At 47.5% G+C, this 26203-nt stretch overlaps 1 protein-coding gene and 1 long non-coding RNA gene across 3 annotated transcripts in view; both read right to left on the bottom strand.

Annotated features, from left to right (window-relative positions):
- Positions 1-8177, bottom strand: part of LOC144722449 (glucagon-like peptide 1 receptor) — a 26660-nt gene extending 18483 nt beyond the window's left edge. For both annotated transcript variants that reach the window (XM_078600719.1, XM_078600723.1), the window contains exons 1-6: positions 7921-8177; positions 4716-4779; positions 2894-2987; positions 2127-2234; positions 759-883; positions 538-644 (exon numbers count right to left, since the gene is read on the bottom strand). In XM_078600719.1, coding sequence (XP_078456845.1) covers positions 538-644; positions 759-883; positions 2127-2234; positions 2894-2987; positions 4716-4772 — 491 coding nt within the window. In that variant the 5' untranslated portion in view covers positions 4773-4779; positions 7921-8177. The remainder of the gene's footprint in view (positions 1-537; positions 645-758; positions 884-2126; positions 2235-2893; positions 2988-4715; positions 4780-7920) is intronic.
- A 2872-nt stretch (positions 8178-11049) lies between these two features.
- Positions 11050-14932, bottom strand: LOC144719132 (uncharacterized). The gene is made up of 3 exons (XR_013585537.1): positions 14838-14932; positions 14168-14314; positions 11050-11817 (listed from the first exon to the last, which is right to left on the bottom strand). It is a non-coding gene; the product is annotated as an uncharacterized LOC144719132 (long non-coding RNA).
- Between the last annotated feature and the right edge of the window lie 11271 nt (positions 14933-26203).

Here is a 26203-nt window from a genome sequence, read left to right on the forward strand (position 1 = left end):
TGAAAACAGGTGAATCATCTGGGACAAACAGTATTGCACTTGCCACGAGCGTGAATGCACAATTGCGTGTTTAATCCTGAACATTGTTGATTACCGCATACGTCCAATAAGCCAATGGGAAATTGCTGGGTGGACAGAGGCGGGGACGGGGGGGTTTCAGACTCTTGCTGCAGAGTATCAAGGTGTACGTGTGTATGTTGAACTTCTTTCGCACCGTACGTAGATGGAATTGAGCCTGGCGACATCCAGATTGCAGCTGTGGTGTAAGACGGCAGCATCCCGATACTCAGTACTTCAGTACCGCGTTGGCATTACAACTGCATGCATGTGTGTAACTTTACTTACTTATTTACTTAACATAACACGGTAATTTAACGGGTCAGAGCTGCAGGTTATTCAACACGGGGTATGTAACGTAACAATGTATTTGTTTCCCCTATTGCTGGAAAGCGTTTTTCTTGGGAAATGTAGTGTCATAGCAGGGCACACACATTCATACGTACACATATATGTTGTTGTTGTTATTATTATTATTACCTGAACATGATCAAAATTCCCATAGCCACCACGAGGGAGGCGAGGGAGACCGAGTATCCGGTGGTATAAACCAGACGTAAGCTATGGAGAAGATACGTCTCCTTTCCCTAGAAGGAAACAGCAGGCGTGAATCATTGACATTTCAAATAGGCAATGCCTTTGAGACGCAACGGAGGGTATTGTGAAGGAAATCCAATTCTGTACATGTGTGTATGCATGACCTCAGTGGAGATATTGTTCTCATCATCCAAACATTCGCTGTGGTCTCTCCATGCCGCGGTAACGTTGTCTTGAGTTAACCAGGTGCCATCACGAGTGCAATATCTGTAAACGTATCCTCCTTCCACTAAAACAGAACACAATTACAATTCTTTTTTTCATACGATTAGTACGTTCTCATTGAGTCTTAAAGAATTTGTTACAGAAGGGTCCTGCCAAGTTTTTTGTGGCAGGACTCCAGAGAATCCGGAGGAACCCCACGTTAGAACAGAGGGGGGACTAACATACAAAACTAACAGTAGCATTTCACAAAAACAAACTAATTATTTGTTTTGATGGGGAAGTATGGGTTATGTATTCATTAAATATACCTGGCTTCATGATTGATCGTCAGTTAGGCCATGTAATGATCTGGCCAAATTTCTGTCCTGAGACCCTCCACCACCCAACCTACGCTTTTGTTTGTACAGGCAAATAGTTACGTGGCATAACCCAAATATTTATTATGAATCACAATAATGGTTGTTGAAACCTATGTTTTTCGTAAAATAGACCTTATTTCGCCTCTCCACACAAACATGAAATATTTATTAATGTTCATTAGCTTATTGGCTTTCTAGAACAATCTTATTTGCGGCATTTTTTTTTAAACATGCAAACTAAACTGTGGATCAGTTTTGACCTTCAGTGGGGTCTCTTCAGCATTCGGGCTTCTTAGGACAAATTCTGCTGAGCTGCCAGATGCTACTTGCAAGAGCACTGTTCACGAGACGGGGCCGACTCAACGAAAAAAAGCAATATTGATGCATTACTCGTATGGTATGCATTGTTGTGAAACATATTTTGCGCGATAAAATTTGTTTGGAAAGTTTGTAGCCCAATGGGACAAACAAAAACATTGCATTATTATGTACAGGCGAGAACGTTTCTCTATTTCATTAATGAAAAAGCACAGACATCTAATGTTTAACGAGTGAACATTTATGCAGCCTATTGCCCAAATACGTTGGCAATTATAAAACTTCGTTTTGGGTGAGACATGTGTTTCTGGTGAATGCGAAACGTATGTTATATTTATTTTAAAACCATACAAACAAATTAAAAACACGCACTGTAGCTCAAGGACATATTTATTTTTAAGATTAAGCGCATTTACCTCTGCAGCCCACCGATGCCAATTTTTGGTTGTACTGTGTGCGTTGTTCGGCAGGATGCGCGATTTTTGCTACAAGTGATGGACAATTCTTCAGGAACCCGGCACACGGAGCGAAACGTCGGACACCAAGCCGAACAACACGTGGTACAAGCCGACAACACAGCGGAGAGCTACACTGCGCGGCGCGAATACCCACACGGCGCCATGCGTTCACCTTTGTCTATCCAAGGCAGGTAGGATGGGCACGGTATCGCCACTTTTGTATCTGGCAAGCTGTCTGGCCAGCAAGCATAATGGTCAAATGTCCTGTTGCAATAAACGCCTGGAAAATATGAATCACAGTTATCGTAAGAAACGTGCTCAAGCAATAATCATTGAATTTCAAATTATTCATTAACTGACATCGATGCGTATGCGGTGGTTGTGCTCGTCATTAGGTTTCTCCCGATCCTCTTTAAATCCTCAACCGAGAAGTTGCCCGTGAAGGTATCATCTTGTTCAATAATTTCGAACGAAACAGTACTTTGAGCTTGGTAGATAAAACTACGCAAACACACACTCAGCTATATGAAGATTTGATGAGTGTTTATCTCTCTTCAACTTCCACATCACTGCTGTGGCAGTTGGTGCAATGGCGCCAAGCATCTGTGTCTGGCTTTAACAAATAATTTGGCAGTGCTGCTGCTGCTGTGTTGGCAATGGTGCACAAATAGCAACAACAACTCAACACTTTTGTCAAAAGCACTGTGGCCTATAAATAGGAAAAATACGCAAACAGCCAAGTTTTCTGGGAATGGACAAAAGTTTGCCCGAAACGTTGCCTATTATATATTTATAATTGCAACGCCACACATGTTTTGTATATATATTGAATTTCTTTCGCACCGTACGTAACCAACCGTGCTAATGTCACGCATATTACAGCCAACTTCTCATTACTTTTGAGGGATCGTTGCATGTGGATGTCGTTTACTCACTCACCTGAGAGGAACGGTTCGCTGTCATGCGACTGCTGACATTCCTTGGCATAGCTTGACCATCTTTGCAAGGTGTCTTGCAGCAGAGAGGCAGACGCCTGCCAATAGGAAACACTCGGAGTTAATTCAACTCTTGCCATAAACCCACCGCCGATTGAGCTCCCCGATGATGCGATTTCGGCGTGTGCCGCGTGTTGTTGTTTGCCGTTGCTGTTAGGCACGATGTGCTGGGATCTTTGTTCAGCAAATGAAGAATTTAATGAAGTCATCCGCTGAAGAACAGATTCATTCATTGGACAGCGTGCCGGGCAAACACACTGATCACAGCCACGAGAACCTGCGCAGTGGTGTCGCCACTGGTGGATTAAACACATCCTGTAAAATGAGAGCGCGTTTTCCCACACCTGATACTCTATGATTATTATCGAGAATCCAACGATTGAATCTCCTTGCTATGCAACATCTGCACCAAATGTTAAGGGCTGTCTTGGAAGAACACCACAGAGGTATGAGCCAATAGGTTTATTTAATGTCTCATTTTGGAAAGAGCTTTAACCAACTCTTTGCAACCATTGTATATGTTTATTGTTTGAATATATGTTCAGTAGGAATGATGTACATTTTTTGTATTAGTAGAGGGTATATTAATACATTTTACACAGTAGATAAATTCAACTTAAAGATGCATTGCACTTGTATTTTGGAATAAAGTACAGTGTTGAAAATCAATGTGTTTCCAGTTAGGAGGGAGTGTGCGTGACTAATGCCGAACTTTGATGGATTCATCTACACATCCCGTTCTTTCGTCAAATCACACCATTGGCATATTTGGTATTTGCACCCTTCACATGCTGAAAGGCGCTATAGTGTGCAGAGTGTCGTGGTAGGAGGGCTGCGTTGCCACAATGACTTGAATCCAATTAGGTAATACGAGAGGCAAATGTGGACGGTGGTGCTGGAACACACGGCTTACTCGCTTTCGATTAATGCCACGGGATTGGAGGGTTCACCACGACTCTGTTGTTCAACACGCTCGCAGTATTAAACCGGAGCGGCCACCCGCCTTGAGCCGCGCGCCTCCGCAACAAGCAACAAGCGGTGGACTACACTTTGGGGCGTACAAAGAGGACGAAGAAAAAGTCCTCGCCCATTGGCGCTTTGGGCAGCCGTACAACACAGCATCAGTGAAAACAACACCCGGGTTAAACAGCCCCGATGTTATTTCTCCAAATACCAGCGTGTGTTCTGCTTCAAGAAAATTGGCACGGAACGCAGGTTAAATAAAACGTGTCCTCGCAAAAATGTGCGAGCATCCACGCCGCCGTAATAATGGTCATTTTTCTCCATTACATCCCTATCAGATGTTATTTGCAATTAAAATGCAAAACGTACAGGATTCCACGTGGTGTGCAACTGCGGTTTGAGCTCCTTCAACAGAAGAGGAATAGCAAACACTGCACGAACTCTACATAATGGAGGGTTTTTTTTGGGTTAGATCGCGTATACATATATAAATGTGTCGTTAAACCCGCCACCACCCGACCACAGCCAAATCAGTAAGGTTCGCCACGTAAACGAAACGTGCCAATTCGCTACAAGTACAGCACACCGATGTGTTGGAGAGTAAACCCGTTTCACGGGCAATTGCAACTAGCCACATCATGCGACAGCCAGGGTTGTGGAGTACTCCTCCGACTTTCGATCTCATTTATTCTCGCTCTCATGAAGCCCAATCGTCGTGGCTTGCAGACCTCGGCATTTCCATTGAGCTCCTGGACCCATCGTGACGCACAGCAGCGCACCGTGACGGAAGCACAGCCTCTCACCTTCAAGGAATAGCAGCAAATCACGCAAGCGACGGTCACCAACGCGGCCACGACCATTATCTTCCTGTGAACACGAATTGCAAACGTGAATGTATTTTCTCAATGGGCAAGTAAAGAAGCAGCAGTTTGTTGAACCAAAGCACAAAGAAAGGTGCGGGAAAACGTCTTCGTGTAGTGGTGCATAAATAACAATCGATGAACAATCCCTAGCAGAGCAATAAAAACGTAGTTGTATATGTTATATTAATAACATGTAAGCAATACAAAATAAGTGACGTTTTGAGCAATTACACCTTCTTCATTGTAAAGAAACGTTGCATATTGGATATTCCCTCCTCCCAGGGCAGTGTTATTGAGGAATGTGTCAACACAATCTGGAGTATGTAACGTTGGGACAAGTCGAGTGGGTGAACTTGGAAGTCCAAACAGAAAGTGTGATCGCTCTACAGTAGTTCACCAGCCATTGACGTTCCCTCTCTATCCCTGACTGATAATACAGCGACAATGTATGCATGTTGGATGCATGTTGAATTCTTTCGCACCGTATGTAGCCAACAGTGCTAAATCGGAGGTGCGGGGGAAGGATAACAAAAAAACCAGTTCTAAAGAAACGAGTTTTCAGTCGAGATTTAAAAGTCATTAGCTCCCAGCGGTTCACATAATATCAGAAGGAAGAGCGTTCCAGACGGCTGCCGCATTCGGGGCGCCGCCTGAAAGCACGCGACGACTCGGACACACACCGAGAGAGACAGATGGACAGAGAGACAGACGGAGAGAGAGACAGAGAGACAGACGGAGAGGGAGACAGACGGAGAGAGAGACAGAGAGACAGACGGACAGAGAGACAGGCGGACAGAGAGACAGCCGGACAGGGAGGCAGACGGACAGAGAAACAGACAAACAGAGAGACAGACGGACAGAGAGACAGACGGACAGAGAGGCAGACGGACAGAGAGACAGACGGACAGAGAGGCAGACGGACAGAGAGACAGATGGACAGAGAGGCAGACGGACAGAGAGACAGACGGACAGAGAGGCAGACGGACAGAGAGACAGACGGACAGGGAGGCAGACGGACAGAGAGACAGACGGACAGAGAGACAGACGGACAGAGAGGCAGACGGACAGAGAGACAGACGGACAGAGAGGCAGACGGACAGAGAGACAGCCGGACAGGGAGGCAGACGGACAGAGAAACAGACAGACAGAGAGGCAGACGGACAGAGAGACAGACGGACAGAGAGGCAGACGGACAGAGAGGCAGACGGACAGAGAGACAGACAGACAGAGAGGCAGACGGACAGAGAGACAGACGGACAGAGAGGCAGACGGACAGAGAAACAGACGGACAGAGAGGCAGACGGACAGAGAGACAGACGGACAGAGAGGCAGACGGACAGAGAAACAGACGGACAGAGAGGCAGACGGACAGAGAGACAGACGGACAGGGAGGCAGACGGACAGAGAGACAGACGGACAGAGAGACAGACGGACAGAGAGGCAGACGGACAGAGAGACAGACGGAAAGAGAGACAGACGGACAGAGAGGCAGACGGACAGAGAGACAGACGGACAGAGAGGCAGACGGACAGAGAGACAGCCGGACAGGGAGGCAGACGGACAGAGAAACAGACAGACAGAGAGACAGACGGACAGAGAGACAGACGGACAGAGAGGCAGACGGACAGAGAGACAGACGGACAGAGAGGCAGAAGGACAGAGAGGCAAACGGACAGAGAGGCAGACGGACAGAGAGACAGACGGACAGAGAGGCAGACGGACAGAGAGGCAGACGGACAGAGAGACAGACGGACAGAGAGACAGACGGACAGAGAGGCAGACGGAGAGGGAGACAGACGGACAGAGAGACAGACGGACAGAGAGACAGACGGACAGGGAGACAGACGGACAGAGAGACAGACGGACAGAGAGGCAGACGGGCAGAGAGGCAGACGGGCAGACGGACAGGGAGACAGGCGGAGAGGGAGACAGACGGACAGGGAGACAGACGGACAGAGAGACAGACGGACAGGGAGGCAGACGGACAGAGAGACAGACGGACAGAGAGGCAGACGGGCAGAGAGGCAGACGGACAGGGAGACAGACGGACAGAGAGACAGACGGACAGAGAGGCAGACGGGCAGAGAGGCAGACGGGCAGACGGACAGGGAGACAGGCGGAGAGGGAGACAGACGGACAGGGAGACAGACGGACAGAGAGACAGACGGACAGGGAGGCAGACGGACAGAGAGACAGACGGACAGAGAGGCAGACGGGCAGAGAGGCAGACGGGCAGACGGACAGGGAGACAGGCGGAGAGGGAGACAGACGGACAGGTAGACAGACGGACAGAGAGACAGACGGACAGGGAGGCAGACGCCAGGTGTCGCCGCTCCGTTTACCAGCACCAGCAGCACCAGCAGCAGCAGCTCCTCTGGCGAGGAGCTTGACGACCGACTGAGCGCTTGCGAGCGAAGGTGACCGCGGGTTTTTGTTTGTTTGTTTGGAGGAGACGAGAAGTGCACGAGGGGGGCGAGAGGGGCTGGTGGAGACTTGCGGCAGCGAGAGGGGTTCGTGTGGAAGGTTTTACGACCGGACGGATGCGAGTGGACAGATGTGAGAGACAGGTGATTCGCGGGACAACGTGAATGTGAATTCGGTTCGGTGACGGGTTCCCCTATTGCAATGTCACCGCTATTGCGACACCGCGTGTCTTCAACTCAAACGGTACCCACCCGACCGACACGTGGAGGCTTGCGAACCTGGATTACGGGCACCCTTTTGGTAACCTTCACCCCGATGGAGGCATCTTCATACTCAATATGAATTAGCACGGATGGCTACGTACGATGCGAAACAAGTTCAAAATACATACAATGCTTAGCGTAAATAATTGGACGTCACATGACGTAATTGAATCGCAATTTAGAACCTTTTTTTGTGTCAGTCCACTGCTGGACGAGGGCCCACCCCTTATCGATCGATGGTTCGCTCGACCATACTTCACCACGGGTGGGTGGTGGTAGTGGGGGGGGGTGGTGGTGGTGGTGGGGGGGTGGTGGTGGTGGTGGGGGGGTGGTGGTGGTTCACTACGGTAGCTCCTGGACACCCAACGCCCTCGCACGACCGGCGAACGAAGCAGCAGCAGCAGCGACAACAAAAAAATCCCCAAGTGGTGACAGCGTGGAGTTACAAATGTCCTTACCCGGTGTCTTGCGATGTAGACGAAATAAACAGCGTCCGAAACTCGTTAGACAACGTTGAAACGTTGACGTCTTCAAATAAATACAAATTGCACGACTTAACTGCTCCCCCGCTCCTCACTCCCTCGTGACATTCTGCGCTCTTGTGCGCGTGTTGTGGCAGCAGCAGCAGCAGCAGCTTCCTGCACTGCACCACCCTGCACTCTCAACTCTGCACCACTCTGCACTCTCAACTCTGCACCACTCTGCACTCTCAACTCTGCACCACTCTGCACTCTCAACTCTGCACCACTCTGCACTCTCAACTCTGCACCACTCTGCACTCTCAACTCTGCACCACTCTGCACTCTCAACTCTGCACCACTCTGCACTCTCAACTCTGCACCACTCTGCACTCTCAACTCTGCACCACTCTGCACTCTCAACTCTGCACCACTCTGCACTCTCAACTCTGCACCACTCTGCACTCTCAACTCTGCACCACTCTGCACTCTCAACTCTGCACCACTCTGCACTCTCAACTCTGCACCACTCTGCACTCTCAACTCTGCACCACTCTGCACTCTCAACTCTGCACCACTCTGCACTCTCAACTCTGCACCACTCTTCACTCTCAACTCTGCACCACTCTGCACTCTCAACTCTGCACCACTCTTCACTCTCAACTCTGCACCACTCTGCACTCTCGACTCTGCGCCACTCTGCACTCTCAACTCTGCACCACTCTGCACTCTCGACTCTGCACCACTCTGCACTCTCAACTCTGCACCACTCTGCACTCTCAACTCTGCACCACTCTGCACTCTCGACTCTGCACCACTCTGCACTCTCAACTCTGCACCACTCTGCACTCTCAACTCTGCACCACTGTGCACTCTCAACTCTGCACCACTCTTCACTCTCAACTCTGCACCACTCTGCACTCTCGACTCTGCACCACTCTGCACTCTCAACTCTGCACCACTCTGCACTCTCGACTCTGCACCACTCTGCACTCTCAACTCTGCACCACTCTGCACTCTCGACTCTGCACCACTCTGCACTCTCAACTCTGCACCACTCTGCACTCTCAACTCTGCACCACTTTGCACTCTCAACTCTGCACCACTCTGCACTCTCAACTCTGCACCACTCTGCACTCTCAACTCTGCACCACTCTGCACTCTCAAATCGCCCTCTTCCTGCGGTGCCTTTGCGCAAATTATAATCGGAGGTACTTATCAGCACGAGTGCAGCAGCCGGCGACGATGATGGTGGTGGTGGTGGTGATGGTTGGAAGGATGGAATGTTTGTTCACTCCTCTCGACTCCTCGTGTAAAGTGCTGGCTGAGTCGTGATACGGCTATAAGGGTAGCCAGCGTTTCAATTCACCAGCCACCATCACCACCCAACCATCCATCCCAACACACACACACACAAACACACACGACCTCACTCACCCATCCCACCCACCCACCCACACAGCGGCGTGCAGGGGCATGCATTTACGCACGCGGTGGAGAAATCCGCATCTAGATTTAAAAAAATCGCGTCGTAAAACAGTAACCGTAAAAAAACCTAATAAATTAAGACAAATCCACGAACTGATCTACCGATTAACGAGATTGAGGACTCCGCATAGCAGCGCCCTTCCGTGGGACACGCACGGCAAATGGCTCCAGCGGTGGCCACGTGAACCTTGTCGGTTCACCACCGCTCCGTGCGTCTCTACCAAATGCGACCCGATCAGGGCAATGGCCTGATGAGAAGAGGGTGGCGTGCGTGGGATAATGGATCATATCCGAAGGGGGCGCGGGGCGGGGCGGGGGGGGTCACAGTGGAGATGTGACGAAGGCGCTTCCGCAAGGGAAAATGGAATTGGAAAACAAATAAACGGAGCAGTTCGGTGCGACAGTTTGTGAGCAGCTGGATGGGACACTCCACGAGAGACGGCGAAGATAGTGAAAGATTAAAAAACACATGTCATGGACATTGACCATATATATATAACAGAGGTGGAATAGCAAAGCTACCAGAACTCTCTCTCATTTCTCAAGCCCTCTCTCGGCTAGCACACCTCAACAATTGCATTTCGCCCGTGAACGCATCGCCACTCATTGAACAAGGATCAAAATCAACCTTCCATTGTGAGAATGGCACGGGATAGAGGACAACAACAACAACAACAGCAGCAGCAGTGGAAACTCTGGCACCGAAGCTTGTCGGGTCGCAGACGAATGGAGACGGGCTTTCGAACGGCGGCGAGAATCTAATTAAAAGGGTGCGTGCGTGTTAGGAAAATCTGCAAGAACATTTTAGTTTTGCCTGGGATCCAGTGACGCACGGCCAGGTTCACGGGCGCGAGTTGATCGCGCTACTTGGTTGGTGGTGGTGGTGGTTGGTGGTGGGTAGTGGTGGTGGGTGGTGGGTAGTTGTGGTTGTGGGTGGTGGTGGTAGTGGTGGTGGTGGGTGGTAGTGGTGGTGGTGGGTGGTAGTGGGTGGTTGTCGGTGGTGGTGGTGGTGGGTGGTGGTGGGTGGTGGTGGGTGGTAGTGGTGGGTGGTGGTGGGTGGTGGTGGTGGTTGGTGGTGGGTGGTTGTGGGTGGTGGTGGTTGTGGTGCTGAGCCAGTCGGCGGTGGAGTGGGGTGTGGGTACCAAGGGACAAACGATTTTTTTTTAAAGTGGTCGTACGGAATTATACTGGGGCTAAACATTAACCTGGATTAAATAGAGGAAATCGTAATCTGCTAGCATTGAAGGAGACTTGGATGCGCACGGAATAGGTCTGGGAGTAATAACATTGGAAAATTGTACGTAACTCTCGGAATATGGAATTAAAACACAGGAGGTTGCGCATGCCACTGTGCTCCTGTCCGCGCTCCCCCCTCACCAACGTGGCCGCAATGTTCTCCGAGCGATAACGATATTGAACGTAATTGTTTTCAATTGTGGTAATTGAACATGCCACGTTCCGATAATTGCAAAGCACGGCGCTCCCTCGTGTACGTGGTTAATGGCATTGTAAACAGAATGCGTGGGAACGACGACTTTAAATAAAGAAGCCTACACACAGCTGCTGGGACAACCGAGAAACACACTGAAGCTAACACGTGTTTCTCATATACATATATATATTTTTTTTATTTTACACAGCTATTGGACACAGACCCAAAGGCCCAAAATGCAAAGTGGTTAGTAGCAAACAGCACTGTCAAAGTTGTAAGGGATAAGAGTTGACATGTTTATATACCAAATGTAGTACGTTGCTTTTCATGATCAAATTCAGTTTTCCAAAAGCACTCCAATCTCGAATCTGCCTCTACTTTATAATTTATATTCCAGTCCACCTTTAACAGCTGTCGCAGGTATACATATATTATACAATTTTCCTGTTGCGTAACTCCAAACAAAATCTCCGCTATGGCATGCCAGTATGCCTGAAAAACGAAGATGTATTCAGTGCCTACTACCAGCTCCGACATATCGGTTCAGAAACACATCCTTTAACAAAAAAAAAGTGCGCAAAGAAGCATAGAGAGATGCACGCTTGGAATAACGCATGGGATTAGAAAACATAATCGGATTAAATACATCACTCAAACTGTTATGAAACCTAAGTGGACTCGGGCAGGACACGTGGCTATGAGGGCAGGTGGCTGATAATCAAAGACTAACAACAGAGTGGCAGCCAAGGGGATGGAACGCTTCTAAGAGGGTCCTCACAGAAGGAGATGGAGTCGAAGAATGCAGCTTGTGTGCCCGTGTGAGGCAGTTCGTCACTGGAGATGATGGCCCAATGGGCGCAGTCCCTCCTGGGACGAAAATGGATGAAGAGAAGAAGCGGGTGGCGGTCGTCCCGTCCACCCCGATCCGCCTGCGGGTGGCACCGCCGGTGGTTCCACGAGCGTCAGGCCCTGGGATCCTGCAGATGGAGGAACAGAGCCTCGATGAGGGACATCATCCGTAACCATACGTCCGGCTCCGTCAGACACATCAAACATCAGATGGTGGAGATGACAAGCCCTCATAAGGTGGAAAATAAGGCTTCAGTCGTGACGGGTGCACATACCAACGCCTGCGACCAACCTGAATCCGCGCACACATTGCGGCTTCCTCACCTCAGTTACCTCCACCGGGCCCTGCCATGGCCTATGTGATTTAGGAGACGTGCCTAGAGGCACCTGAGGGCAATGCAGCCATGCCCTCTCCCCAGGCTTCCACGGGTTTCCGGACTTCTTAAGCCCAGCGAGTTTTTAATTTGCAGCCTGCCGCTTGGCCGAATTGCCACAGGATGCCACCCATGCTTCCGTTAACCGCTTAAGGGTGAGGCTCATATGTCCTGGCACAGTGGCTCTCTTCTTGATCGGCTCAATATTTAACTGGGCTTCCATGGGGGGGGGGGGGGGTCACATTCTCTCCTGTACATTAAAAAACCGGGGAGAACCCGGTAGAGGCATGAGGGGCCATTCTATAGGCTGCAAGAAACCCCGGAACGTGTAGGTCTCAATTGGACTGTGCCTCATTGACTTGTTGGCACAACATGGACGTAAGAGTTCTGTGTAAATGCTCTACCATTCCGTCAGTCTGGGGATGGTAGGGTGAAGTTCGAATTTTCTTTGTACCCAACAAATCACAAACCTCTTGCAACAATTTCAAAGAAAAAATTCGACCTTGGTCCGTAAGGAGACATTCTGGGGCCCCTTTATCCAATACATGACTATGCAGGAACGCGTCCGTAATGGACGCCTCCGACTGATCTGGTAGGGGCCATACCACCGGCCATCGTGACAGGTACTCGACCTCTAGCAGCAAGAATTTATTTCCCCTCGCAGTGGTGGGAAATGGCCCGCGGATGTCGAGGGCAACGAGCTCATTACACGGGACGTCTTTCGACATCCCGGGCCAAAAGAAGTCACGCTTCAACGTCGATAATGTTTTCTGTACCCCTAGATGCATCAGCCGCACATGGGCAGCTCTCATTACCCTACCCCACAGAGCAGTTGGCACAACGATACAGTACCGCTGTACCTCTGTATCCCAGCGCATTAGTAGCCCATCTCGGAGCACCATGGGCACATACCCCCTGGACCCTTCCTATTGCTTGGCGGTCCAACGCGGCGCCATATTTTCAGTAAGGAGGCGTCCTCCGCCTGGAGGCACCTCCATTCTTCGTGTACAAGACCAATGGTGTTATCGCGTACCACCTCCGCTACGGGCGGCGGAGCATCCAACGATGCTACAACGGTGCCCGGCTCCTCCGCCTCCACCTGTTTACAACGGCAGGCGCCCATAAAATTACGCACACTGGCTCTTCGGTGATAACGGTGACAGAGCGTCCGCATTGCAGTGGTGCAACCCTTTCCTATAAGGTGACTTTGAATTAATAATCTTGCAAAATTTCCAACCACCGCGAGAGTTGCGCGGATGGCTGGGCAACGCGTAGCGCATACACACAATAACGCTGCTCTGTGGGGGCCAGCACTCGGCTACCGTAAGCGACCATGCTCTCCACCCCGTTCTCCACCTGCGACAATACGGCGCCGATCCCGGTATCGCTGGCGTCCGTATCCAACACAAACGGCAAGGTGAAATCAGGGGACCGGAGGGGGGTGCGTTCACGAGGCCATCGTGCAGCGTAACAGATGTGGCCTCCTCCTCCTTCCCTCACCGAAACCTCTGGCCTTTTGTTGTGAGAGCGTGGAGCGGCTTTGCAATCGTTGCAAACTCGGGCACGAAGCAGCGGTAATACAACACGAACCCCACAAAAACTGCAGACCTCATCCACCAACGTGGGGGTCGGCCACTCATGCATGCACACAGTCTTTTCAGGGTACGTGGCGATCCCGGACCGCCTTTCCGGGACCCCCTCTGGGGTCCCGGCTGTCCGGGAACCCTCCTCGCCATCGCCCTCTTCGCTCAAGGACGTGCCAATGAGAGCAAACCTCCTCGCGGTTGTCGACATAGCCTATCTCCCCCCAACGGGCTTCGAAGGAAAGGGAAAAAAAAATTCCTAACAACCCTACAATAATAAAAAGAAATTCGTTAACACTTCTGACACCAAATGTAGTGTACTAATTCAGAGACACTAGTAGGAGGCGTTATCCCTATTCTTTTTTCCGGTTCTCACAGCCATAGGTGATAACTCCATACCGGGTCGGGACAGCCAACATGCTTCCAGACAAACAGCTTGAAGAGGTGAGCACCACGACGACAGCACCGTTACGAGTTACATTACCGATGGCATCAGGCCCCGAATGGAAGTCGGAGCTCACCTTTTATTCTCCCCAGCGTGGCCAAGGGCAGAGCCAGAAGGGTCCGTCTTGGCCCACGGGTCCAACTGGTAGAGCGGGCTGACACCCCTAATTCCATTGTCTACCAATCTCCCAGCGCCACGCGCTACAGTGACTCATGCAATGTCCCTATAAAGATATGACAATTATTTATTAAAGTTATAAATATAGCTGTATATATAGACACGGTGCAGTGACATGCATGCAGGTCGACACAACATACAGTGTCATATTATTACACAACAAAAATATGCAGCCCGTTTCCAATCCACTGCTGGATGAAGGCCTCGCCATGCCCACCCATCTCGCCTGGTATACAGGAGGTCGTGGGTTTGATCCAGACCCTGACGCCTGCTGTATATTTGGAGTGTGCATGTTTCTCTCTCCCTGTGGCCGCGTGGATTTTTCTTACGGGTCCCCGGGTTTTCCGGTCCACATTCATAAACATCTACTTAGAGTCATTTGATTGCTATGAATGTACACGCGATAAGCCACCTCGTTGAGCCCTCATTTGTGATAGTCAGGTCACTTCTGAAAAAGAGCTACATAGCTTAGTGGGCCTTACCTAGTAAAATGAAAAAATACATATTTTATAGTTTGTATTTGTCCACACTCCACCACGCTGCTCAGTGCGGGGTCGGGTATCACTCACCACTGATGTGAAGTCGTGGTCGGGAATCGAGCTCATTAGGCCGGGCTCATAGCACAGTGAGCTAATCGCTGCGCCACCACTCTGCCATATAGTCTACAAGGCAGCACATACATGTTGAGCACATTGTGGTTCCTGATGTAAAATGTTATATTTTGCACACGTGGTTTATGTAATATACCTGATACACTCAGTAAAGATGGGTTAGTGTGATTAAACTAAATTAATCATGCAAAAGTACTCTGATAATGTTTCCTTAGAGTCTCCTAACTTTCTATATGCGAAAATTTAATTAAAACTGTTTCATTATTCCTTATTAAGTTATGTTGTTCCTAATATACCAATATTCTTTATCACATTAAATGATACGCTAGCCGAGATATGCACATGTAATGTAGGAACTTGGCGGGAGACGACCTTACGGGAAGCACACTCTTTTATTAACACCAACGTATATTACACGGGTGGCTAACTCCAGCCTTAACCCACGGGGTTCCCCCGGCTACACCCACACGGGCTCTTACGCCCCGTAGCCTCTCGGAACACACCCAGCCGGGGTGTCCGTCTCGACTCTGGGTCCCACAGTCTCGGTCCACAGGGACGTCAGACCACGGGTCCCACAGTCTCGCCTCCGAGCCACACAGGGCCCCGGCCCTCACAAGGACAGCGGGACTAGGGGTCTCAGGGCCTACCTCTGAACTTAGTCTTCGGTCTTCGACTGGTAAACAACTTCCCGAGTGCTCCCACGCGTCCCCCTTTATAGTCCTTCATGCGGACGTCGCTGAGAGCACCCACCCCAGTTGACCAATCACTGCGCGCTGCCCACGATCCTCTTTCCCACCTTGTGTCAGCGCGCACAACCACGCACCCCGCGCCGCCCCGTAATCTCTCACTCCCGGCGCGCGCGTCAACACCACGCCTACATCGCGTGCCCAACCACGCACCCCGCGCCGCCCCGTGATCTCTCACTGCGGGCGCGCGTCCGCACCACCACTACACACACAAGGAGCGGAGGAGTGGCACAGTGGTGAGCTCACCGCACTATGTACTCAGTCACCCGAGTTTGATTCCTAACCATGGTTGTGAATAACCACAAGGGATACCTGGGCTGAGTGAGATGGAACCGAAGCATCACAGGACAACGAGAAGCGACGAGGGCATGGGGAGGTCTTCATCCAGTTGTGGAGAGATCATGACTAATGATGCTGATGAATACCGATGTACACAAATGTCTTTTTTCATAGAGATTACGTTATAACATCGCACCAGCACATCCGCACAAGCCCTCTGGTTTGTTTAAAGCTGTTCAAGTTTTTGCCCAGCAGTAACCTTTCTTATTTAAAAGCTCTGCTACAATGCGCTGGCAGATGGTTTATTTCAGCTCTCCCTAACGTTCATATAACTTCATTAAAGTGCAGCCATTAAGGGCTTTAATTCTAAAAATACCGTTCAGCTACATTCCATACTTGAACGCCGCGGAACCTTAACACTGCAAAAAAATTATTAAAAAAGGAATATCTAAAGGGGAATATCTGCAGGGCTGGTAAAGTTGCATTTGGAAAAGCATTTTTTTATGTCTTTTGTCGGATTAAACCTGAATAACCGGATTCAAAATCATTCCTTAAACGTAGCTGCTCATGGTTCGAAAACTTGCACTCCGGTGCAGATTTCAAATGTGTACACGTGTCATTGCGTGTTTGCTATGTATGTGTCAACTGACCTTGGGCACTTGCAAACAGGTTTCACCTCCACGGCTTTTCCAGATGAAATGTGGGAGTTAAAACATAATAATAGTAAGCTCCCTGTCAATCCACTGCTGGATGAAGGCCTCCCCACACCCGGTCTGCCAAGGTTTTTTTTTTTAATCCTTTATATTAATATTCTCAGGTTTTTTTCGGTAAAGTCACGTAGGTAAAAACATTAAAATTAATGAAAGTAAAATAAAACAAAACAAAATAAAATTCACGACGTTTCGGAGGCAACACAAGTCTCCGTCATCAGGTGGTTCGCTTGCTTGCTTAGGACCGTGCAAATCTTTCGGTCGTTTTTTAACCCACTTCCCGTGATCTAATCGAGCTGACATTTTCCACACAGACTCGTTGTGCGTGACAATTAATGTTCGTGAAAATTTTTTTCCAAAATTTTCCACTTTTTAGGAAATTGTTTTTTTCACATTTATTTTAAAATACCATTGTGATAAAAATGAAACTCTTACTCAAGAAAAAACAGAAATGAATAATAAAATAAAACCGATGCCACGCATATAAAGGATTTATAGTGAAAAACTTTGTTTTTACGGGTTAATTTTTTCATTCCAGCTGAATTCACCATGGTGGTCGGTGTGGAAGGGCACTCACCTTCAATGGTACCCCCGGCTGGGATCCAAGCTCATGATATTGGGCTCACAAGCACAAGTGCCCTAACCACTGCTGCCGGGAGGCCTTTATCCAGCGGTGACTGGATGAAGGATTGTAAATTAATAGACACGTGCGTGTTCCACGGACGTATTGCATATGAGAGGAAATTAAACCATGTCGAGGATAAGGTGCTGAGCATGTGTCATCAGCCACGCGTATTAACCACGGAATAATTGTAGTAGACGGCTCATCTCGTTTAGAAGGGAGACGTGGGAAACCAGTTATGATGGTGCAGTTTAAAAAATTAAAATTTTAGAAATCAGTTGTGTATGTAGTTTGTTCACTACTTTTTAAAGTGATTGCATATTTATATATGCACACGTATAACACCTTCATGTTTTGCGTTCTTGGCAAATGTTCTTGCTAAATATCTTCTGGTTGTGCCAAATTCCAGGTCATTACAATGAGGGTTTGTTTACTTTGGTCCAAGTTCGAATGCCGCGAACGGCAGTTGAAACAAATCGACACGTTTTTTTAAAATTCCCAACCACCCGAACCCCCTGTCAACCCGGCCAACGGCATGAAAGGGTACAAGAAATACGTTCGTGGTGGGGTAAAGTGTGGCCAGCGTAGGAAAGTAGACAAAGTGACTCTGTAGAAGCGCTCCCTTATTGAGCTCCCTCGAGCCGAGGCACTTTTCTAAATGCAGCGGCGTGAGCGAGCTACTTCGCTGGTGACACTCCCAACCCTGACCATCATCTCCGCAGTTCCGTTCATCACTGTAACAACAACAGCAGCAGCAGCGTTCCAGCGAGCTAGCAAACGTATTCGGTTGCCTGTGCAAATCACGGAGTTGAGCAATGTTGCACGAAAAGTCACCCTTTTCTCTAAACTAACGAGGACGTATTTATTTTTGGTTGGATACAAAGGTGTGAATCGCTTTTGGGCACGTGTGTTTTTTAATTGTCATTGCATCCTTTCGACAACACTTCAAGCCTCGTTTTCCAACGTCCTATCTCCATCAGCACACACACACAGACACACTAAAAATAAGGTTGCAATATGTTCGCCGGCTCTTGCGGTGAACATTTTACAGCGTTAAGGTTTTAAAGGTGACATTTACACTGCAATTAGACGCGAGCAATTTGAGCTCAAAGGAAAAAAAAACCGTACACAGCTCCTCAAATACAGCCTTATAAAATGTTTCACCCACGAGTATGGACAATGTGGTGCAGTACCTATTGCCGAAGCATCCCCTGCGAGATGAGAAGACGACACGTGACAGCGTTGGTAGGAACAACACAAGTTATTGCTCATGAGGAAATGCATTATTTTCCAGGGAGGAAGAAAATAAGCTCCGGATATGAATTACGTCACGGACCAGTGAGGAATTGTAATTTAGTAATGAAAATGTAATGGTATCAGTGTTGCTGTCTGACTATATATATCAAGTGTAGTTAAATATAGCTGTGGATAGGTTCATGCAAGAGGCAGTGAAACGTTTTAGGGACAATAAATAAACAAATTCACAGGTTCATACATCGTTTTTTTACAGCAAGGTCCACCAACATCAATGCATACATTATGAATGTAAATATAAAACGGTAATAATTTTTAGCCCTTAGTTAATCCACTTTTGGATGAAAGCCTCCCTATGCTGTTCCAACCATCGGGGTTGTTTGACCATATTTACATCAATCGTCATGGATCTTGGGCGGCAATTCATAAAGTACATATTGTAATCTTTGAAATCATACCACTTTCTTTGGAATTGGAGGAGCCGTCAGATGAGCAAACAATTCTCCAGACAAACTTAAAAAAAAAGACAAAGAAAAAGATCCCCCGAATAGCCTCAACAAACTGTTGGGGCAAGTGCTGTTAGCGGGAATCTTTGAAGGTCGGAACGGTACACGAGGGGGGTAGGTGGCCAGCACCACGCCCGACCGCCTTTCTCTCCCTAGTGCCAATGTTTTTTTTTACACATCGCACTAGGTACTCATTTGAGGTTGAGTCGACCTAGGGGAGGCCCAGGACCGTGAGCGGGAATCGAACTCGGATCGCCGGGTTCATAGCGCAGTGCGCTAACCGCTACACTTCCGCTCCCCACCAAACCTAAACACATACACACGCACATACATACACATTAGCTGTGCATTCAGCAAACTCTTAAATATCTATCACCGGTACTAATTAAATTAATAAGATGTTTTAAGAACTCTATAAATCCTCCTGAATGGATAAAGGCATCCTCATGCTGTGTTAGTCATTGTGGGGGGGTTGGACCATACTTCACCATGCTCGTCAGTACGGGTTGGTGATGGGTGGGACGCAGAGTGGTATCGGCGCTATGCACAAACAACCGCACCACCACTCCACGCCTATAAGGGACATTATTTTGGCAGTATACAGCCGTACTTGACATCATAGTGACGGATGCATGTTGAACTTCTTTCGCACCGTACACAGGCAACAGTGCTCATCGGAGGTGCGGGAGACGATAAGTTGAACTCCATAGAAGTCGCTTGCTCACATCACCGCTGTAAATGCCTAAAACGAGTTATTACAATAAAGTGTCGCTCGACGTTTTGCATTCTCAGTAACCTCGTGCGAATGAGAATTGACTTGGAGGGCACTCGATGTGGTAAGGGTCAGGTTGGGCCTGGTGAAGGCCCACACCTGGGTCACGGGTGTTCTTTGTTTTGCCGTTGGGCGACAGCCTCTCTGGGTCCCCTGTTTTTCCCAGAGATTTTTTTTTCTACTCTGCAGTAAATTTTACTTTGCCTGTGTTGACTATTTCTGGAAAAGGGAATATGCAATTACAATAACTCGCTTTGCTCCCACTCGCTAAGGAAACCAGCCAGTTGTGTTATTTTCTCCATTTCAAACAAAGTAATAAAACCGAGTTCCCATGTATATTTTATTCTTTTTTTTCCCTGATAAACATTCAGACCTTGCTGTAAAGAGTAGCTTGATATACTGCATTTAAAATACACAAGTCTGGTTTGAGTCAAGGTCACAAACTTTGACTTTGCGCCTGCACAATGTGAAAGCTTATGAAGCTGGCTACTGTCAACAGAAATAAAACAAGGGTAACATCCATCTCAATGAAGACGTCGCTCAGCTACGTAAAAAATATATAAGTTTAGCAGCAAAAAATAAAACTCTCTCGTGCTCGGATACATTTGGTGCAATTTTTGAACATCAACCGCCTATTACTATCTTAAATGAACCTGTAATGAGGTAATTATATTTCTAACTGATGTAAAGTGCACAATTGGTGTAATGACATAAAAATAGACTAAGAAGTCTGTTCTGCATGCGCGATCTGAAATTGAACCAGAGATCACAGTGCAATGCAATTAATCATTAAGTCAACATAAGGCTTACCCTAATTGTTGAATTATCACGACAAACAATGCAAAATAAACAAGCAGGTTCTGTAGTTTAAATATTTTTGTTTGTTGCATGCATGGGAATAGACTCTCGTGCCAGTGTTTGATCAAAGCCCAAGGCACTACTTGTAATCACTTGTAATCAGCATAGGGCTTACGAGTGGTCGATTGGAGGCTGATTCTAGTCACATGGGGAGTAATTAAACTGACGACCAGGGCGCACTGCGGTGTGAGATGAGCGCTGGGTTTCAGTTTTCAGTTTCATTTATTAGGATTTACCCTGTGAGCCATTCGGCTCTTGATTTGGGTTCAACAGCGACAAACAATAACATTACAAGATACACCTAAAATTCATTGTACACAAATTTAAACATCGCATACGTAAACAATAAAATCCTAGAGAAAAAGCACAACCCGTCCATGCTGCGTACAAAACCTGTCCTTCACCTCCTCACCGTTCCCTGTCAATTTCCTTCTCTGAAGCGTCTATCGCCTGGTGCTCTCAGGTGGTCCCTGGTAGATGCGGCTATCGAAAAAGGGGGGCTTCCATGTCGTCTCAAATTCCCGTTCCGTCCTCTTCAGCTCGTAGCCGAGGTGTCCCATTGTGGCCAGGTTGTGTGATGATTGGCTCCGATGTCTCCAACGACCCTAAAATAGTTTTCTTCGCCGCCGGAATGTTAAAGGCTTGGAGTCGCGTATCCAGAGGCTTGGATACTCTCACTAGTTTCAGGCCCCACAGGCGGAAATTCACCAAGGGCCTCTAACGTTTGTGGCACAGGGCGCATGACAGTATTTTGCAATATCCTCGTAGAATTCGGCAATGTCCAGGCACAGCCGAGAGGTGTGCAGGTACGTCTGAGTTGTCCCCCGTGGATGCCCGGGCCAGTCTGGGGAAGAATTCAAAAATGCTGCCGTCCTGTCGTGAGTGAGATAAGTTCAGAGCTCGAATTAAATTTGGATTACGGTACTTTTCAAGGAAGCGATCACCGTGGTGGAGAGATTGGCAGATCTGTGGCTATTTTTTGTGGCGGTAATTCTCTCAGCCGCGCCTCCCATAGTTTTTAAAATTATCATTCCGGGTCCGTTCTTCCCCCCAGGATGGAGGGGTGGTATAACCTCTACTATTTCCTATTTCTCCTTTTCTACCCACGACCAGTTAACTATGGCGTAGAGGCGAGTGGAGAAATCTTTGTTTGAGGTTTTCGTGATGGCGCCCCTGATTAGTAGGAATCTGTAGAAGTGCGACTGTGCGATGTCGTGTCGGGATTCCACGTTTCCATCATGAGCTAGTAAATCCCCAACCTTGTAAACGTTTGCTCTTTTCCATATTGGCCATTGAATCCCTTTTCCCTCTATTTTAAGGGATGGGTTGCCCCATAGAGGGGACAATCTGTGGATGGAGGAGCGGATCAAGACCTCCTTATCTCCGCAAATTCTCAAGGTGGCAGAAACAGTCCATAATGGTTTAAAGCCCCATGGTCTCCCTTTGGTAGACACTGAAGTAATCCCCGCGAGAGTCGAGCGGCTGAAGGAGCTTCCTTCCCATTCCTTCCATATCCCCCTCCTCTGAGGATTCATCCAGTGTTTAATGTTTAGAATGGAAATTGATCGGTGATATTAAAGGAAATCGGCAAGGGCTAAGACCCCCCCCCTCTGCTGCCCCCCTCCTTTCAGGCTAGTGTAAGCGAGAGGTAATCGATTCTCGGCTCCAAATAAATGATGCATTACTCAGAATGGGGAGTTTTCAAGAAGGCTTTGGGAATGAGGGTAGCGGCAGTCCGTGGATGATGGATCCCCATTCCTACGAGGTGAGCCCGGTTGGACAGGGAGAGAGAGACGTCCTTCCGGGCGGAGAGGGACGTCCCGATTTGCTGGAGCAAGGTTTGAGACATTTCCCCGAAAGAAGAGCGAATTGTAACCCCGAGGTATGTGATCTGAGTCTAACACCACCTGAATCATCATCTTTGACCTTTCTGAGTTTAGCTAAAAACTATTTATAATTTTTATTTGACCAGGTAAGGCCCACTGAGCTGTATAGCTTTTTTTCAGAAGCGACCTGGCCACAAATGAACGCTCAACGAAGTGGACTATCATGTCGAAAATTTTAGCAGCAGCCAAATACACTTAACGCAAGTTGATTCTAGACGCGGCCACGGGCAGAACATGCAAACTCCAAACATACAGGAGGCATCGGGTTCACGGTCGAACCCACGACCTCCTGCATACCAGGCGAGGGAGTGAACGTCTCACCACCGCGGCACCCCGAGGCTTTTCCCTACTCCGCGATGAAGGATAAGAGAGTGAGGATAGTGGTCATAGGCTCCGCTAAAATTGTCTGCGTGCAAATCGATCTCGGTCTCGCTCGCCCCGTTGCTGACTCCAGCCACAGTCCGGTGACTCCTAATGCTTTCTGCACGCGGTTCTATTGCCAATGTGAGCCACCTTGCCCAGTGCTTCTGTCCAGTGGCAAGCTTGGGGAGATCAGTCCGTTGGTTATCGCTGTGGTGGAGACATTGGCATGAAGGAGCTTGCATTTGTCCATGAACGTGGAAGGGATGCCATATTTTTCCATGGCGCGAAATATAAGGGCCCACTAAAACCCTGTCGAATGCCATCTCTCCGTCAAATGTCAGGGCGGAGGCAGTGACCTTGTCCCTGGCGGCAACATCTATCTCGTGTACTTGTGTTCTGATGTTGTCCGCCGAGTCCCTGTTTTTAACGAAGCCTGTTTCCTGTGATTTAAACATATTTTCATATTTTACGGGGAGAGACGGACAAACAAAGGAGAAGCATCGTCTGCGTATCTGATTTGTTACTTATATTCTCCACTAAGATGCGAATTCTTGTTTTGTGTTCTATATACATGCGTGTACTGTAGCTTATTCCAGTCGTTTCTGCACCACAATTTTTGTTTTATTTTGTACCACGAACTTGTTGGACTCGACTTTTGTTTCGCTCATTTATCTTTGGCCCAACTTTCAGCCCTCTTTGCTTCATTTGTCAATAATTTCACGCAGCGAAGTTCATTTTCACATTTCGTCATTGTCACTGTCGTTGATAAAGTTGATATGATTATGACGATGGATATGTTTATGCCTTTATACCCCTCCCCCCCATACATTTTCGGAAATAATATATTCTAATTTCACTGTAAAAAGCCGGCGAGAACATTCCCGACTCTTCTTCTGATGTCAATTGCATTAGTTCTGTGCGCGCTGTTTCACTGTAGATTTTCCATCTTAAACAGTTATTTCGGTAATTTGGAAACATTTTGCCTTGGATGGCTACCATATACATCATATACATCTATGACAATCTCGTGTTTGTGTCTACCCAGTGTGCTTTAGATTCGCTTAACACGTAACCCTGAATAGTCAAGCATTCAACAGTTAAACAAAACTCAACACACATGCAACACTATATCTGCTTAATATGCGTCGATAATACATCATAGGCATTATTGTTGCAGACGCAACGTATAGATTATGTCTGGTAAATCTCAGCTTGATGTATGCAGAGTGGTCAAAGGACTTGCATCCCGTTGACTGCAGTTCAATCATGTTTCCTGCACAGCTTCCCTCGTTTATTCATGGGGTGTTAAGTCACCAAAGTTCATGGCGTCGCAAGTGATAACCCGCACATTTCTTCCAGCATTTCCTTTCTTGTCATCACCCCCAACATTTTTTGGCCAACAGAGATTTGTTTCTACCTTTGGGTTCTATCTTCGGGTTTTATTGTAATCTCATTGGGTCTTTATTTGGTGCGTTTTTTTAAATATCTTTTTTTTCAACTTCTGATGTACAAGCTTTTTGAGATTATACATTTGAAAGACGCTTTCTAAGACTGAGTTTATATATTTTTTATTAGATTTTATTTTAGCATACTGAGCATACTGAGCACACTTCGGGCAAATTCAACATGGAATGGAGACGAATACAATCCACAAAGACACCTTAGCTATTATGTTACAGAAGTCTTTGCTGTGCTGCAGTTAACAGCTATAGTGTGATGTGCCTGCTGAAGCCGCATTAGTTCCTTTGTCTTAAGTGAGACCAATCCAAATGTAATATTCGGGGCTAAAGGCCTTTTAAGGTCCTTAATTGGATAGAAAATGATGTTTTAAAAGCCCTCTAGATATAATTAACACGTGAAAATTTGCTAATTATGAATCTATCATATTGAACTGAAAGTGCAAAAATGGTATGTGCTGTATTTTAGAAACACTTATGTTTGAAATATTGATATTAATTACCATTAAATTATTAATATGTAAATTGCTTCGCAATAACTATAAGCTGACATGTTTAATTTAAATGTTCTTCTCAAATCAAGATTTTTTATAGCCATGATTAACATTGTTCAAGTGTGTGCATTGCACGTGACGTCTTTTTGTGTTTGGTTATGTCCTTCCCCCGTACCTCCGATTAGCTCGGTTGGCTACGCACGGCGTGAAAGAAGTTCAACATACGTACGTACATTGTTGAAACGTTGCCTTGTGAATTATTTGAAGCCCTTAAACCATGCTATTTGAGTCTTGAAGACGGCATGACCCCGCGTTGTCTCTCATGATCTCGGTGTGCATTCTAAAAGTTACAAGAACATTTATACGATGTTTTTTTTTAAATTATCAATCCTTCTTAAACAAAACAAAAAAAGCTCCCTCCCCAGGCTTTTAAGTGACGCTCCTTTGTTGCCTGCAATTTAATGTGGGGGCTCTGGAAATGTTGGGGGGGGGGGGTTGTGGATACAGCTCGCGCAGCCCTATGGCAGGGCAAGCTGCAGCTTAGGCTCGGTTTGGCCGTGTCACTTGAGGACACTGCCGCTTTATTTCCCCCCCCCCACTCTACTGCCCGCTCAGTGTCAACATCTCCTGTCGTCGTCGCAAACTTGTGCGAAACAAATAGACACACGCGCATATTTCTTTTTTTTTTTAAACAAATACATTTCAAATTCTTTTTACAGCTTGGGGCAATTAAGGAGACTTCAGTAAACTTGAAGGCGTTAATTGGTCGCTCGCAATCGGAAAATGTGTGTGCGCGCGGAAAATTTGTTGACTTGCTTTCGTTCAAACGGGACGGTATGTTGACAGTCAGCGAGGTTAATTTCGGTGAAATGATAAGAATGCATCAGCACGTTGCAATTTAATTTCTGAGACTACGTATTAATATGTGTGTATCGATATATAAATTCAGTTAAACGTTTCACCTCTAACGATCCTGTGATAAAATAACCTACAGAGCATCTGATGATTAGCCGATTCCATCGCTTGGATGCCACACTGCTCGTATTCATGACCATGGGACATCGGTCCCTTCGAGCCAGAGGTGTGGACTCGAGTCATGTGACTTGGACTCGAGTCAGACTCGAGTCATGAATTTGATGACTTGCGACTCGACTTGGACTTGCATAACAATGACTTTGTCCCACCTCTGCTTCGAGCCCACTTACAGTTATTAGCAGGTAAGAATGATGCCATCTCACCTGCATATTTTCTCTGATCCACGCGTTCCCCTTTCCACCTCTCAGTCTAATTCCATAACATGGCGTGACTGAACAATAACCCAGAGTTGCCACACAGTTTACACGGAGGATATACATTTGTTTATTTTGTACCATGCTT

The sequence above is a fragment of the Lampetra planeri genome, chromosome 1 (assembly GCF_965212315.1).
Source record: "Lampetra planeri chromosome 1, kcLamPlan1.2.h2, whole genome shotgun sequence".
Taxonomy (NCBI): Eukaryota; Metazoa; Chordata; class Hyperoartia; order Petromyzontiformes; family Petromyzontidae; genus Lampetra; species Lampetra planeri.